The sequence below is a fragment of the Mobula hypostoma genome, chromosome 21 (assembly GCF_963921235.1).
Source record: "Mobula hypostoma chromosome 21, sMobHyp1.1, whole genome shotgun sequence".
NCBI classification, from domain to species: domain Eukaryota; kingdom Metazoa; phylum Chordata; class Chondrichthyes; order Myliobatiformes; family Myliobatidae; genus Mobula; species Mobula hypostoma.
Window position 1 is genome coordinate 27,773,679 of NC_086117.1, and position 12,875 is coordinate 27,786,553.

The following is a 12,875-nucleotide window of genomic DNA, read 5'->3' on the forward strand; positions in this document are numbered from 1 at the left end:
TTACAACTTTTACAGGAGCCGGCGACCTGTAAACGCCGGCAGTTTATTAATCAGGAGATAACCCGCTCAATCTGCCAACCCCACCGTCTCCCTCCCCGCCACTTCTCCATGCCCATCTCTCCAACAGGTTCACTCTGCTACCTCTCCAGCCCCTCGGCCCTTCTCCTCTCTCCTCTCCCCCAACTCCTCTTCCTCCCTCTCCCCTCGCCGTTCGGGCCTTCCTCTCACTCCTCTTCCCGCCCCTCTTCCTCCTCACTCTCCTATCCATTTCCCAACTCATTTCACCGTCCACCCTCCCCACCCGCTTGTCCTCACTCCCTCCTTCTGTTCCTCACTCCTCTTTCTGCCCCACCGGTCTCCCCTGCGGTTCGTCTTCTTCCTCCTCTCCTCCCCTGCCTCTCCCATCCCGTCCTTCTCCCCTCTCCCGTCCCCAGGCTCTCCCACTCGCGGTCCTTCCTTCTACCCCCTCTCCCCCCCGCACTCACCCCAGTGCTGCGATCCAGAGTCCCGGCGCTGGCCGCCGTCAGCCTGGTGGCGTTGAGGCCGACCAGGGACGGGAGAGTCTGGGACATCCAGTTGCTGATCATGGCCATTGTACTCAGGACGATCCCGATCTTTAGCAGAGGTACCGTCATTGCGGGAGGACTGCGGTTCTCTCATACCGAGTAACGTGGAGCAGGCGGAGCGGCGGCGGGTTTTGGCATCAGCGGGGCGGTGAGAAGCCACGGTCCGAGCCGGAGCATGGTGGCAAGGGCAAGGGGCAGGGGCAGCGAGCGAAGGCTGGGGCGGGGAGAGGGAGACACGAGGCTCCGGCGGCGGGAGCTGCCGCGCTCGCTGCTCACTGGAGAGTGACTGGGAGAGTGGGGCAGCAGACGCGGATACGCAAGGTTCGTCCCGCCCCCGGTACAGAACGGACGGACCCGCCCCCCTCCCCCGGTACACACCGAACGGACCTGCCCACCGACCCTCCCTAATACCAATCCTCCCTCCTCTACCAGAAGTGCCCGCTCTAAGCTCCCATCTCTCTCTCTCAAATGTTCTCCCTCACTCGCCCTGTGAAACCAGGAGTCGGCAGTGCCAGGGAACGGGGAACCGTTCTGACCGGGAAAGTCAGTACCCGCGGAATCTGTACAGTGAACTTCAGTGGCCTGGGCACGGGTAGCACAGAGTCCGGGGAGGGAAGCGGTTAATTTAAAGTCCACTGAGCCCATTACAGTGAGGGTCAGTGTGTGTGGGACCTGTCCCCCAGCGAGGGTCAGTGTGTGTGGGACCCGTCCCAGTGAGAGTCAGTGTGTGTGGGACCCGTCCCCCAGTGAGGGTCAGTGTGTGTGAGACCCGTCTCCCAGTGAGGGTCAGTGTGTGTGTGGGACCCATCCCCAGTGAGGGTCAGTGTGAGTGGGATCATCCCCCAGTGAGGGTCGGTGTGTGGGGGACCCATCCCCCAGTGAGGGTCAGTGTGTGTGTGGGACCCGTCCCCCAGTGAGAGTCGGTGTGTGTGGGACCCGTCCCCCAGTGAGGGTCAGTGTGTGTGGGACCCGTCTTCCAGTGAGGGTCGGTGTGTGTGGGACTCGTCCCCCAGTGAGGGTCAGTGTGTGTGGGACCGATCACCCATTAAGGGTCAGTGTGTGTGGTGTGGAACTATCCCCCTGTGAGGGTCAGTGTCTACTGAAAAGAAAATGGGAAAAAAATTCCGCATTGAAAATAAGATTAAAAAGCTGGAATGATTTATTACTTCTGTGTCTTAATATATGCAGAATTCACGGTGCTCATAGTTGCCATGGCTACAGCAACCGGTCTGCCTCCTAGTGCAGATTACAGCCATCTCTCAACCAGATACTGCAGCAGCGGACCTCCCCAACCAGCGCCCAGCACTGGTGAGGAGCGGCAGGGCTCCGGAGCTGCGAGATGGAGCGGTTTCCGTCTGGGCTTCCTCACAGGTAAATGGTCTCTAAATCCCGGGAATGCCCACCGCAGCGTGGGGTTACAATCCGCCTTGCTCTTTACCCTCCCACTCCACGATGCTGCTGCCTGATTCATACCGACCCCTCTTCCATCATCGGTGCGCTGGCTGACCCACTTTAGCTTCATTGCCCTGTCTCGCACTCCTCTCCCAATCACCATACCACCCACCCCCCCCATTCCCGTTCTAGCTTTTGACGATTCCGCTATTTGAACCCCTGAAGCACTCGCCTCTGTGTCGAAAGGTCAAAATCTGCAATTTTCCCCTAAACCTTCGAACTTCTCACTTTTCTAAACGTCATTCCACGAAAAGAATTCCTCAGCGTCTTATATCTCACGCGGCTCAGTGCCGAGCAGTGGTCGAACGTTTCCCCGTGAAACGCCTCGTGAAGGAACTCTATAAACGCAAATAGTTTAATTTTCTGTACTCGCAATAAAGTCTGAGGGTCTAGTGGCCCGAACAACGAAGTCTAACTTGAATATTCATTCGCACTCAGTGACCACTTTATTAAGACAGCTGCTGTACCTCATAACGTGGCAGAGAGTGCATGCTCGCGGTACCCCTCTGCGCTGTACCCCATCCACTCAGGGACGCTCTCTGCACACCACTGTTGAGAACTGCCATTCACTGGCTGGTTTTTTTTTGTGTGTGTTTTTTGCACCATTCTCTGTAAACTCCAGACTGAAACTGTCAGGAGATCAGCACTTTCTCAAACTACCCTGTCTGGCACCAACCATCACTCCACGGTCAAAGTCACATTTCTTCTGCATTCTGATACTTGGTCTGAAGAATTACAGAACCTCTTGACTATGTCTGCATGCTTTATGCATTGTTGCTGCCACACGATTGGCTGATGAGATATTTGCATTAAGGAGCAGGTGTACAGAGATACCTACTGACTGTAAAATTCAAATCTAGAGTCTTATTGCAGCTTTCCAAGAATCAGATACAAAGTAGCTCAGAAACGTAAAGCTTTCCTGCCCTTTGAGTCCATTGTCATCTGAATAGAGCCGACCAGCCTAACTTCACACCCTGATTCCCTCTGTGTTGCCCTGCTCACAGCGCATCGTATATGTTTCAAATACGAAAAGGGTTGCTGCTTCTTTCTGGCAATGCTCAAAGGACTAACAGGCGCCAGGAGAAAAGTTTATCAATGATCTTAAATCAGTAAGGAGCATTTGGACAAGTCCATGTAGCGTCAGGGAGCGGAAGGACATCTATCATGTACAGGCTGAGGAGAGTGGTTTGAACTGGTATCGTGGTTGGCACCAGATGTTGTGGGGAGCCTGCCGGGGGTGGCGCGGTGGCGTAGTGGTTAGCACAACGGTTTACAGTGCAGGGGATCCCGGTTCAATTCCCGACACTGCCTGTTAGGAGTTTGGACGCTCTCCCCATGACCATGTGGGTTTCCTCCGGGTGCTCCGGTTTCCTCCCAAAGATGTACACGTGGTAGGCTAATTGGCCAATGTAAATTGTCCCGCGATTGGACTCAGATTAAACCCGGGGACTGCTGGGCGGCGTGTCTCGTAAAGCTGTATTGCAAAACAAAACCCTGTCCTGTTGAATGTTCTATTACTAATCTTTCTGCTCAGAGAATTCCCTCCTTCCATAAAACACAGGAGCAGAATTAGGCCATTTGGCCCATCTAATCTGCTCCACCATTCTGTCACGGCTGATTTATTAACCCTCTCGACTCCATTCTCCTGCCTTCCCCCGTAACCTTTGATATCCTGACAAATCAGGAACCTGTCAACCTGTCAACCTCGGCTTTAAATACACCCGGTGACTCTGCCTCCACAGCCGTCCGTGGCAATGAATTCCACAGATTCACCGCCCTCTGACTAAGGGAATTCCTCCTCATCTCTGTTCTAAACGGACGCCCTTGTACCCTGTGGTTCTGGACGCCCCTGCTATAGGAAACATCCTCTCCACGTCCACTCTCCCGGGGTCTTCCATCCATCTCAGCCTGTTGAAGCCTCTCCCAATAGTTTACACACCCATTAAAGTTTTTTTTTCCCCTGAGTAGTCCCAGAGCCGCCCGCTGTCCCCGCACAAACAGAATTAGGGGCCTTAGCCTCTGAGATGGGCAGCGTCCTCCTTCCTGCAGTGTGGTGGCCCGAAGCGTGCACAGTACCCTGGCTGCGGCATCATTACGGTTTGAATGGCCCCAGTATAACTTCGTGCTCGGCCGAGTTAAGGCGAGTATGACATCATTGATGACGATGAACAACTTGAGAGGGCATCTGTCAAGTGGGTGGGCAGCAACACGGGCATGGAGGGGTGCAGAGCCATGAGTGTACGCGCTCGCAGCGAAAACAGAAATGCAGTGTAATTTCATTCCATAAAAATGTGTGGGCGCATCTGTCTGGATGACACGCAAACAGAAGTTTTGCGCTGTAACAATAATAAACAAATTACCAATTATTTTTAAACGGCGAGGCACTGGGAAAGGTTTATACCAGTACTGGTCACAGAACACCGGCAGGAAGATCTATGGGCAGTGAGGAGTGCCGGCCTGTTGCTGCAAGTGGGTGAAACATGCTAGAATTATCGGGCCTGAGCGAGACCGCACCTGGAAGGGCGAACTCGGAAACTTAAAGAGTGCGGCAGAGATTGACTGGAGCTGTTCCCGGTACCGTGGGACTACCATATGATCTTGTAGAACAGTTCTCCACACTTCAGCAAAACTTAATTGAATCGCGCGAACTTCTTCGAGAGCTTGATAGGATGGACGCGGGAGGAACGTCTCCCCTCGAGGGGGAGGCACGTCAAAGTAAGGGGCAGGCCATTTGGGATGGAGGTGCCACTTCTCGCAGTGGCCGGTGAATTTTCGGGAATTCTCTGCGTGGAGGGTTATGAAGGCTCAGCTATGGAGTGCGTTCCTAAACTGATATTTCTAGGTTTTGAAGGAATGAAGGGATATAGGATGGACAGGTAGCTGGGCTGTGGTCAGATTGATAGCGGAATACACGGCAGAGTGTGTAATGGCCCGCCCCTACCTGATGTGTTCCTAATGGACACCGTCTCTAGCTATCCTCCCACTTGCATGATCCGCGGACGTGCACGCTAAGATCCTCCATCTTCTCCCCACTCCCCGCGACGCCTTCCGCCGTTGCACTGCAATCCCCGCCGCTTCTTTAATACCACTGCCGACATCACAGGATTCAAACGGCCACTTTAACGCCAGCACCCTCATTAGTTGTAGATGGCCCAGAAAATGTTAACGCCAGCGACAAGGTCTCTCAGCCAGAGCCTCCAACTGAGTTGGAAAGTTTACTGAGAACATTTCACAGTCTCAGGATGCCCTGATACGATAAGCCCAGTGGGACTCCTGACATTCATCTCCGGATGGGCTGTGGTATGGAATGATAAAGGAAATTGACAGAAACGACTGCGGGCCAAGTGAACGGAGATGCTACACTGTAGCTGGAACCCCTGGACGCCATGGTGACGAGCTGATTGACAGAAACCATCAGATCCTTCAATTGAGGGGAAATATATTTTGTTGGAGAATTTTGGGGACAGGCGGCGTTGTTCGCGTTCCTGCAGGTGCGTGAAATCCGGAGCAACACGCTCAGGATGCTGGGGAGCTCAGAGGGTTGGGAGGCGAGATGTTTCGGGCTGAGACGCTTCTTTGGACTGGAAGGGAAGGGAAGGAGGATCACATCCCCCCCAGGGTCCCCTCCTTCTTCCCTTTCTCCCATGGCCCACTTTCCTCTCCTACCAGATTCCTCAATCTCCAGCCCTTTACCATTCCCACCCACCCAGGCCTCACCTATCACCCTTCAGCTAGTTCTCCTTCCCCTCCCCCCCCTCACCTTTTTATTCTGGCATCTTCCCCCTTTCCTTTCCAGTCCTGATGAAGGGTCTCGGCCCAAAATGTGGACTTTGTACTCTTTTCAATAGGTGCTGCCTGACCTGCCGAGTTCCTCCAGCATTTTGTGTGGGTTGCTTTGGATTTCCAGCGTCTGCAGATTTTCTCGTGTTATCCATCATACATTTGTAAACGTGCTGTTTCCGACTGACGTTGGGAAGAAACCGTGCAGACTGAAGGTGGTGTAGGAAGCGCAGTCACAAGGTTAATTGGATTAATGCACTCCATGTTGGATAATTGCACAGAGAACAGAGGCGGACACCTAAAGGCATGCTCCAGATTGTCCACCATCTCCAGGATTGGAGGGAAAGCTTGAGATGTCAGATTACTAGAGGAGTGGTAGGACCAGAGGAGGCGTAGGACCCGAGGAGGGGTAGGACCAGAGGGGAGGGGGGTAGGACTAGAGGAAGGGTAGGACCGGAGGGGGGGTAGGACTAGAGGAGGGGTAGAACCCGAGGAGGGGTAGGACCGGGGGGGGGTAGGATCAGTGGAGGGGTAGTACCCGAGGAGGGGTTGGATCCGAGGAGGGGTAGAACCCGAGGAGGGGTAGGACCGGGGGGGGGGGTAGGATCAGTGGAGGGGTAGTACCCGAGGAAGGGTAGGACCGGGGGGAGGGTAGAACCCGAGGAGGGGTAGGACCGGGGAGGGGGTAGGATCAGTGGAGGGGTAGTACCCGAGGAGGGGTTGGATCCGAGGAGGGGTAGAACCCGAGGAGGGGTAGGACCGGGGGGGGGTAGGATCAGTGGAGGGGTAGTACCCGAGGAGGGGTTGGATCCGAGGAGGGGTAGGACCAGAGGGGAGGGGGATAGGACTAGAGGAAGGGTAGGACCAGAGGAGGGGTAGGATCACTGGAGGGGTAGGACGGGGGGGGTGAGGTAGGATCAGTGGAGCGGTAGGACCCGAGGAAGGGTAGGACCAGAGGGGAGGGGGTAGGACTAGAGGAAGGGTAGGACCAGAGGAGGGGTAGGATCACTGGAGGGGTAGGACCGGGGGGGGGGGGGAGGTAGGATCAGTGGAGCGGTAGGACCCGAGGAAGGGTAGGACCGGGGGGGGGGTAGAACCCGAGGAGGGGTAGGACCGGGGGGGGGGTAGGACCCGAGGAGTGGTAGGACCCGAGGAGGGGGTAGGACCCGAGGAGGGGTAGGACCCGAGGAGGGGGTAGGACCCGAGGAGTGGAGCTAAAGGAGAGAAGGAGGAGGAGCCCATGGAAGAGTAAGGAGTGGAACATGTGGAGAAAAGGAATGAAGGTCTCCAGTTCTTTCTCCTCTACACCAGCAACTAGATCGTTGACATCACCCGCACACGAGGAATTTATGGATTTTGTCACCTTTGCTTCAAACTTCATCCCCACCCTCAACTTTACTCGATTGGTTTCTGACCCCCCTCCCTTTGCTAGATCCCTGTCTCCATCTGAGGAGACAAACAATCCACTGATATTGACCACAAAGCCACCGACTCCCACAGCTTCACCACCTACACTACATCTCCCCCACCACCCCCACCCTGTCTCATGTAAGCATGCCGCCCCGTTCTCTCCGTATCTCCATCGCCGCTGTATCTCTTCACAAAATGGGGCCCTGCGCCCCAGGACACCTGAAATATTCTTCTTCAGGAAACGTGGCTTCCTCCTCACTCTGGGTGATGGGGCACTCGCCTGTACCTCCATTCCTCAGAACAGGCTTCTCGCCCCTTCTCTGCAACAGGACGGAGGCCGACTTCACCTGGTGCTCACCGGTCACCTCGCTCGCCACCGTATCCAGCACACCTTTGTCATCCCCCGCCTCCCCACCCCACCCCGTGGTGATGGGTTCCCACCTTCCCCTCCACACCTCCCGCGGGGTCTACACTCCACTTCGGTTCACTCATTCTCCCACCCCACTCGGACCTCCGCCACCTCCCCCTGCAAACGTAGCTGCAATATTTGTCCTTACACCCCCTCCTAAACAGCCCTCCCCGGGAGGGGCAAGGATTCACCTCCAGCCTACTCCTGATGTGGCCTCCTCCGGCCCGATGAGCCCAGTATTGCTGTCTACCTGCGCTGCACTCTCCCTGTTCCTGTGATACTGTCATTGCTTCCACCATGTACTTCCTCAATGCACTGTTGTATTGAATTTGTTTGCACGGACGATACCAAAGACACATTTTTCACCACACTTTGATAAACCAATTTCTCAGCTACAGACCAGGTGACCCTTTCGGGGATGGGGGGGGGGGGTACCCGCGCTCTTGCCTGCAGTCGCCATTCCGGCTGCGCAGTTACTTCAGCACCGCCCTGTCTATCATCTCCACAGCCGCTGAGTGGCCACACATAAAACTGAAGGACAATGCCTCATATCATCTACAATCCTGACATGGGGTCATTCAGCTTCAGGTAACACTTATCCCACATATTCCCACTCCCCTCTTTCTGATCCACATCCACCCACAAAACACCCCCTCCTCCACCTGGATCCACCCAATAGGCCTCCAACCTCCTCCCCTGCCGGTTCCAGCTGCCCTCCTTCATCTATCTCCACTCATCACCCTCCTTACTCGCTGGGCAACCCGGAAGTTCCTCAGCAGACGTAGGACTGGTGTAGGTCGTTCAAAGGTGTCACTAAGCAAATGGGGATATACAACCAGACCGACAACTTGTGAATGTGGAACTGAGCCACAAACTGTACAACATCTCCCGCAATGCCCATCGCGAGAGGAACCCTGTACTGTTGCAGATCTTGCCGAATTCAGCAACAAGGCGCAAAGATGTGTCCAGTTCCGGCTGGGCACGATAAGAGGAAGAAGAGTTATCAGAGCCCAGCACTTTCATCTCTTGTCCCTCCACCTTCCATCACACAGCCTCAGGCTCTACCTTCACCCGCCTGACCCTTTTCCCGGCCTGTTTCCACCCATCACTTCCAACCTTACTCTCCCCCTCCCACTCCTCTCCACCCGCCCATCATCCCCATTCCACCTGTCACCCACCAGCCCCTGCCTCTCTCCTCTCCTCCCCCCGCCCTTTATGCTGGCCATCTTATCTCGATACTCTCAGTTGTGTGGAGAGTCTTGACCCTAAAAGCCAACCATCCCTCTGCCTCCACTAATGCCACCCGGCCCACCGACTTCCTCCAGAAGTGTGCTTAATTTTGAAGTAAAAACAAACACTGCTGGAGCAATGTGGGAATCTATGTGAAGGAATACTTTCGAGCACAGATAATGTGGATGTATTCATGGGCTTCCGTCTACTCATTGATACCGGGAGCCTGCCTCTTTAAGAATGCGCTGCCATCTGTCACCTTAAGAAAACAATGGGAACCTGTCACTTTAAGGACGCGCTTCGGTCTTCATAGTACGGTGAACAGCGCCGCCTGCTGGCAACAGGCTGCAGCGCACCCCAATCCAATCTCACATCATCGATGCTCAACAAACACATGATTTACATCAGATGCCACGAATAACGGGAATCAGCAGTGAAACACAAGCTGCAGTTTACTTTTGACCAAATAAACCAAATAAAAACCAATATAAAAATCCTCAAATCTCTATTCACACCAAATTACCCATCGATTTCAATTTGCCAACAATACAAACCGACGGTCACCACAGAATAGAACGTCTTTGCAGTATTTTAAATAACCAGGTTTTTTTTCTACTTTTAAATATAAAGCAATCATGCTGACAGGTATAAATAAATACCTAATCTGATTATAAATACATATTGCACAACAGGCGGGAAGAATGGAAGGTCCACGTTCCAGACACAAGAGGCTTTTGTATCTTGTCCTCTCCCACTCCATCACTTTCCTTAATGACCCCTCTTACAATTCCTTCCTTTCTTTCCCAACAACCCGCCGTGTGGCTGCCACTGCTCCCCCCCTCCCCACTACCCCATCCCCACTTCCATGTCACTCATCTCTTTCTTCATTGCCATTATTCCCATCTCGAGATCCGGCAGGGCCTCGGAACGCCGGCGTGGCTGACTTGCCCAGGCCAGAGTTGGGTTCGCCTGCTCCTAACCCCACCAGCAAATCCTTCTTCCCCGCTGCCCTACAGGGAAACAGGCGCGTCCACTCAGCTCACCTGGGCCACGCCGAGTGGCCGCCAATTCCACCCCACACACCGGGTTCTCTGCAAAAACTACTCTTTTGTACTTAATGGTACCTAGTTTTAAGTACACTCGCAAGTCGAATCTCCACCCCCTTTTCTCTCTTTCTTCCCCCTACCCCCTTTAACTCAACTTACAATCAGCCTGCCAGCGTCGTCTCCATTCATTGCAAAGGTACGACACGCCAGGTACTTCCTGCACCTTCTGTGTCAGACTCGATGGTTCACACATTGGTCCCACCAACCACCGCAGAACCCACCGAACCGAAGGCGACGCCAGGCATCCTCGATCCCAGAGGACTGTCTGAGAAGATCTAACTCAGATAAAGTTTACAGTGGAAGTGTTTCAAAGGACCGGGTTCCGCGGATCGGTGGGTCAAGGCTTGGGTGGAAACCTATACCCTCTGGTCTCGCGGGCTGGCAGAGCCCCCTTCCCGTAGCCCGATCCCCAGCCACATCCCTGCCCACTTTGGTTTATCTTTAACCCTGCCCGCCGCCCCAGTCCTCAGCAACCCTCCCTAAGGCTTTCAAAGCCGCAGATCAAACCAGACTCAACCCCTCCTCGACCTTCCTCTCCCCAGACTTTCAGTCCAGCATCTCTCTGACCTTCAACCTGACCCCAACCCTCAAACCCGGCCACTGACCCTCCATTCAATGTTGGCCTCCTCCTTCCGAAAGCCGGACCAAAAACCGTCCGGCTGAAAGCACCCACTGACCCACGACTCCTCAACTGACCGCTGACCTCCTCCCCCAGCACCAGGAGCCCTGACCCTTGATCCCAGGGTCTGCTTCGTGGCTCTCGGCGCCCCCTCGCAGACGGGCGTGCCGGGACCCCGGACCTTACCTGGGTGAGCTGAATGCTGATGAGCAGGACCCCCAGCGTGAGGAGCCGGACTCGGCCGCGCTCCCTCCTGCCCCCGGGCTGCGCTTCCATGCTGCTCTCGCTCCCCGTCCGCTTGTCCCGGGCTCCCTGCACCTGTTCCGCCCGATCCCGGCTCGCTCCCCGCTCGTCGCCCCTCCCTCTCCCTCTCTCGCTCAGTCCCCGGTCAGGCGCCTGACCGCAGCCGCATCTCAGCCCCGCCGGCAGCGAGCGAGCGGGTCCGCGGGCGGGCAGATCGGAGCGGAGAGCGGCTTCCAGCCCGTGTCTGGGTCCGGGAGCTAGCACAGGATGTGACATCAATCCGGAGGGAGGGGGGAGAGAGAGAAAGAGGAGAGAGAGGAGGGAGAGAAAGAGGGAGGGATGGAGAGTGGGGGAGGGGAGGAGGGAGAGAGAAAGGGGGAGGGAGGGGGAGCAGGTAAGGGGTGGAGAGAGTGGGGGGGGGAGGGATAGATGAGGGAGGGAGTGAGGGAGAGGGGAGGAGAAAGCCGTGATGGAGGGAGGGTGGGGGAGGTGGGAGAGAGAGGGGGAGGGATGGAGAGAGGGGGAGGGAGGGATGGAGCTGGGAAAGGAGGGAGGGAGGGATGAAGAGGGGAAAGGAGGGAGGGAGAGAGAGGCAGAGGGGAGGGAGTTCAAAGTTGAGGAGTGAGAGAGGGTGGAAGGGGTGAGAGGTGAGGGGATTGAGGAGAGGCAAGAGAGAGGAGGGAAGCGAGAGGGACAAAAGGGGAAAAAGGGAGGCAAGAAGAAGGCAGTAGAGGGAGAGAAAGAAGGGGAAGAGGGAAAAGAAGGAGATGGGGAAAAGGGAAGGTGAAAATGAGGGGGGAAGAGGAAGAGAAATGGATGGGGAGAGAGATGGTGGAAGAGCGGAGAAGGGGAAGGAAGGAAAGAAGGATGTGGGGAGAAGAGGAATGAGAAACAGGAAAGGGTGAGAAAAGGGGAGAGTATACATGGCTGTGAAAAGGAAAGAATGCGAGGGGAGGGAGTAAGGGGAGATAAAGGAGAGAGGAGAGATAGAAGAGGAAGGGCAGGGAGAGTGAGAGTGAGCAGCAGATGAGGGTGAGGAGGGGAGAGATGAGGGGATGGGAAAAGAAGGAGTAGTGGGGGAGGGAGTGTGAGGAGTGAGGGAGGGAGTGTGAGGATAGACATAGAGTACTGAAAGGGGCCCTTTACATTACTCGCATCTCGTTCTCCCACATTCCCATAACTTACCCCTCTCCTCGTATCCCCCCACAACCCCAACTACTTTTGGACCAGTTTACACTGGTCAATTAACCTACGACCCTCACATTTTTGGGAGGAGGGAGGAAACACTATTGGCCCACTCAAGACAAAGGAGGTGGTTATCAACTTCAGGAGCTCTCTCAGCCCTCACCCCCCCCCCCTTTACGTTGACAACACAGCAGTGGAAACAGTGGGCAGTTTCTAAATCCTGGGAGTCACATCTCCCACAACCTCTCATGGTCCCAGAACAGATTCTACATGGTCAGGAAACCTCACCAACACGTCTGCTTTCTGAGGAGGACGAAGGGAGCTCACTCACTCACGGAATTCTGGAGAGCTGCAGTGGAGAGCATCCCAATAATCTTCATCACTGTTCGATACGGAAGCTGCACCGTGGTGGGCACGTAGTCAAAACTGCCCAATGCATCACTGGCACCAGATGACCCGCCATCAAGGACAGTTGTACAGAAAGATGCCGGAAAAGGGCCAGTAGCATCATAAAGGATCCCACGCACCCTGCTCATGGACTGTCTGTCCCACTCCCCTCAGAGAGGAGGCTATGCAGTCTCTAAAACAGTTACTTTGCCCAAGCAGTAAGGCTGATCAACACCTCCATCTCTCCACACCCCAAACACCGCTACTTTATCACTTCCTGTCAGTCACCATATGTGTAGATACTCCTAGCGTCAATTTATGGACACACAACAGATCTATGCATGTAAGCGATCTAATGTATTTACATTGATTATGTTTTTTTATTATTGTGTTTTTGTGCTGCATCGGATCTAAGGTGACAACTACTTCGTTCTCCTCTACACTTGTGTACTGGAAATGACAATGAACAATCTTGAATCATGAACAGG

General features: G+C 54.8%; 1 protein-coding gene across 2 annotated transcripts in view; it reads right to left on the reverse strand.

Annotated features, from left to right (window-relative positions):
- Positions 1–11,117, reverse strand: part of olfm1b (olfactomedin 1b) — a 45,142-nt gene extending 34,025 nt beyond the window's left edge. The window contains exon 1 of one of the 2 annotated variants that reach the window (XM_063073755.1): positions 10,759–11,117. In XM_063073755.1, coding sequence (XP_062929825.1) covers positions 10,759–11,091 — 333 coding nt within the window. In that variant the 5' untranslated portion in view covers positions 11,092–11,117. Of the gene's footprint in view, positions 1–485; positions 861–10,758 lie in introns of those variants that run through there. The other variant, XM_063073756.1, reaches the window with a different exon arrangement.
- Positions 11,118–12,875: the final 1,758 nt, after the last annotated feature.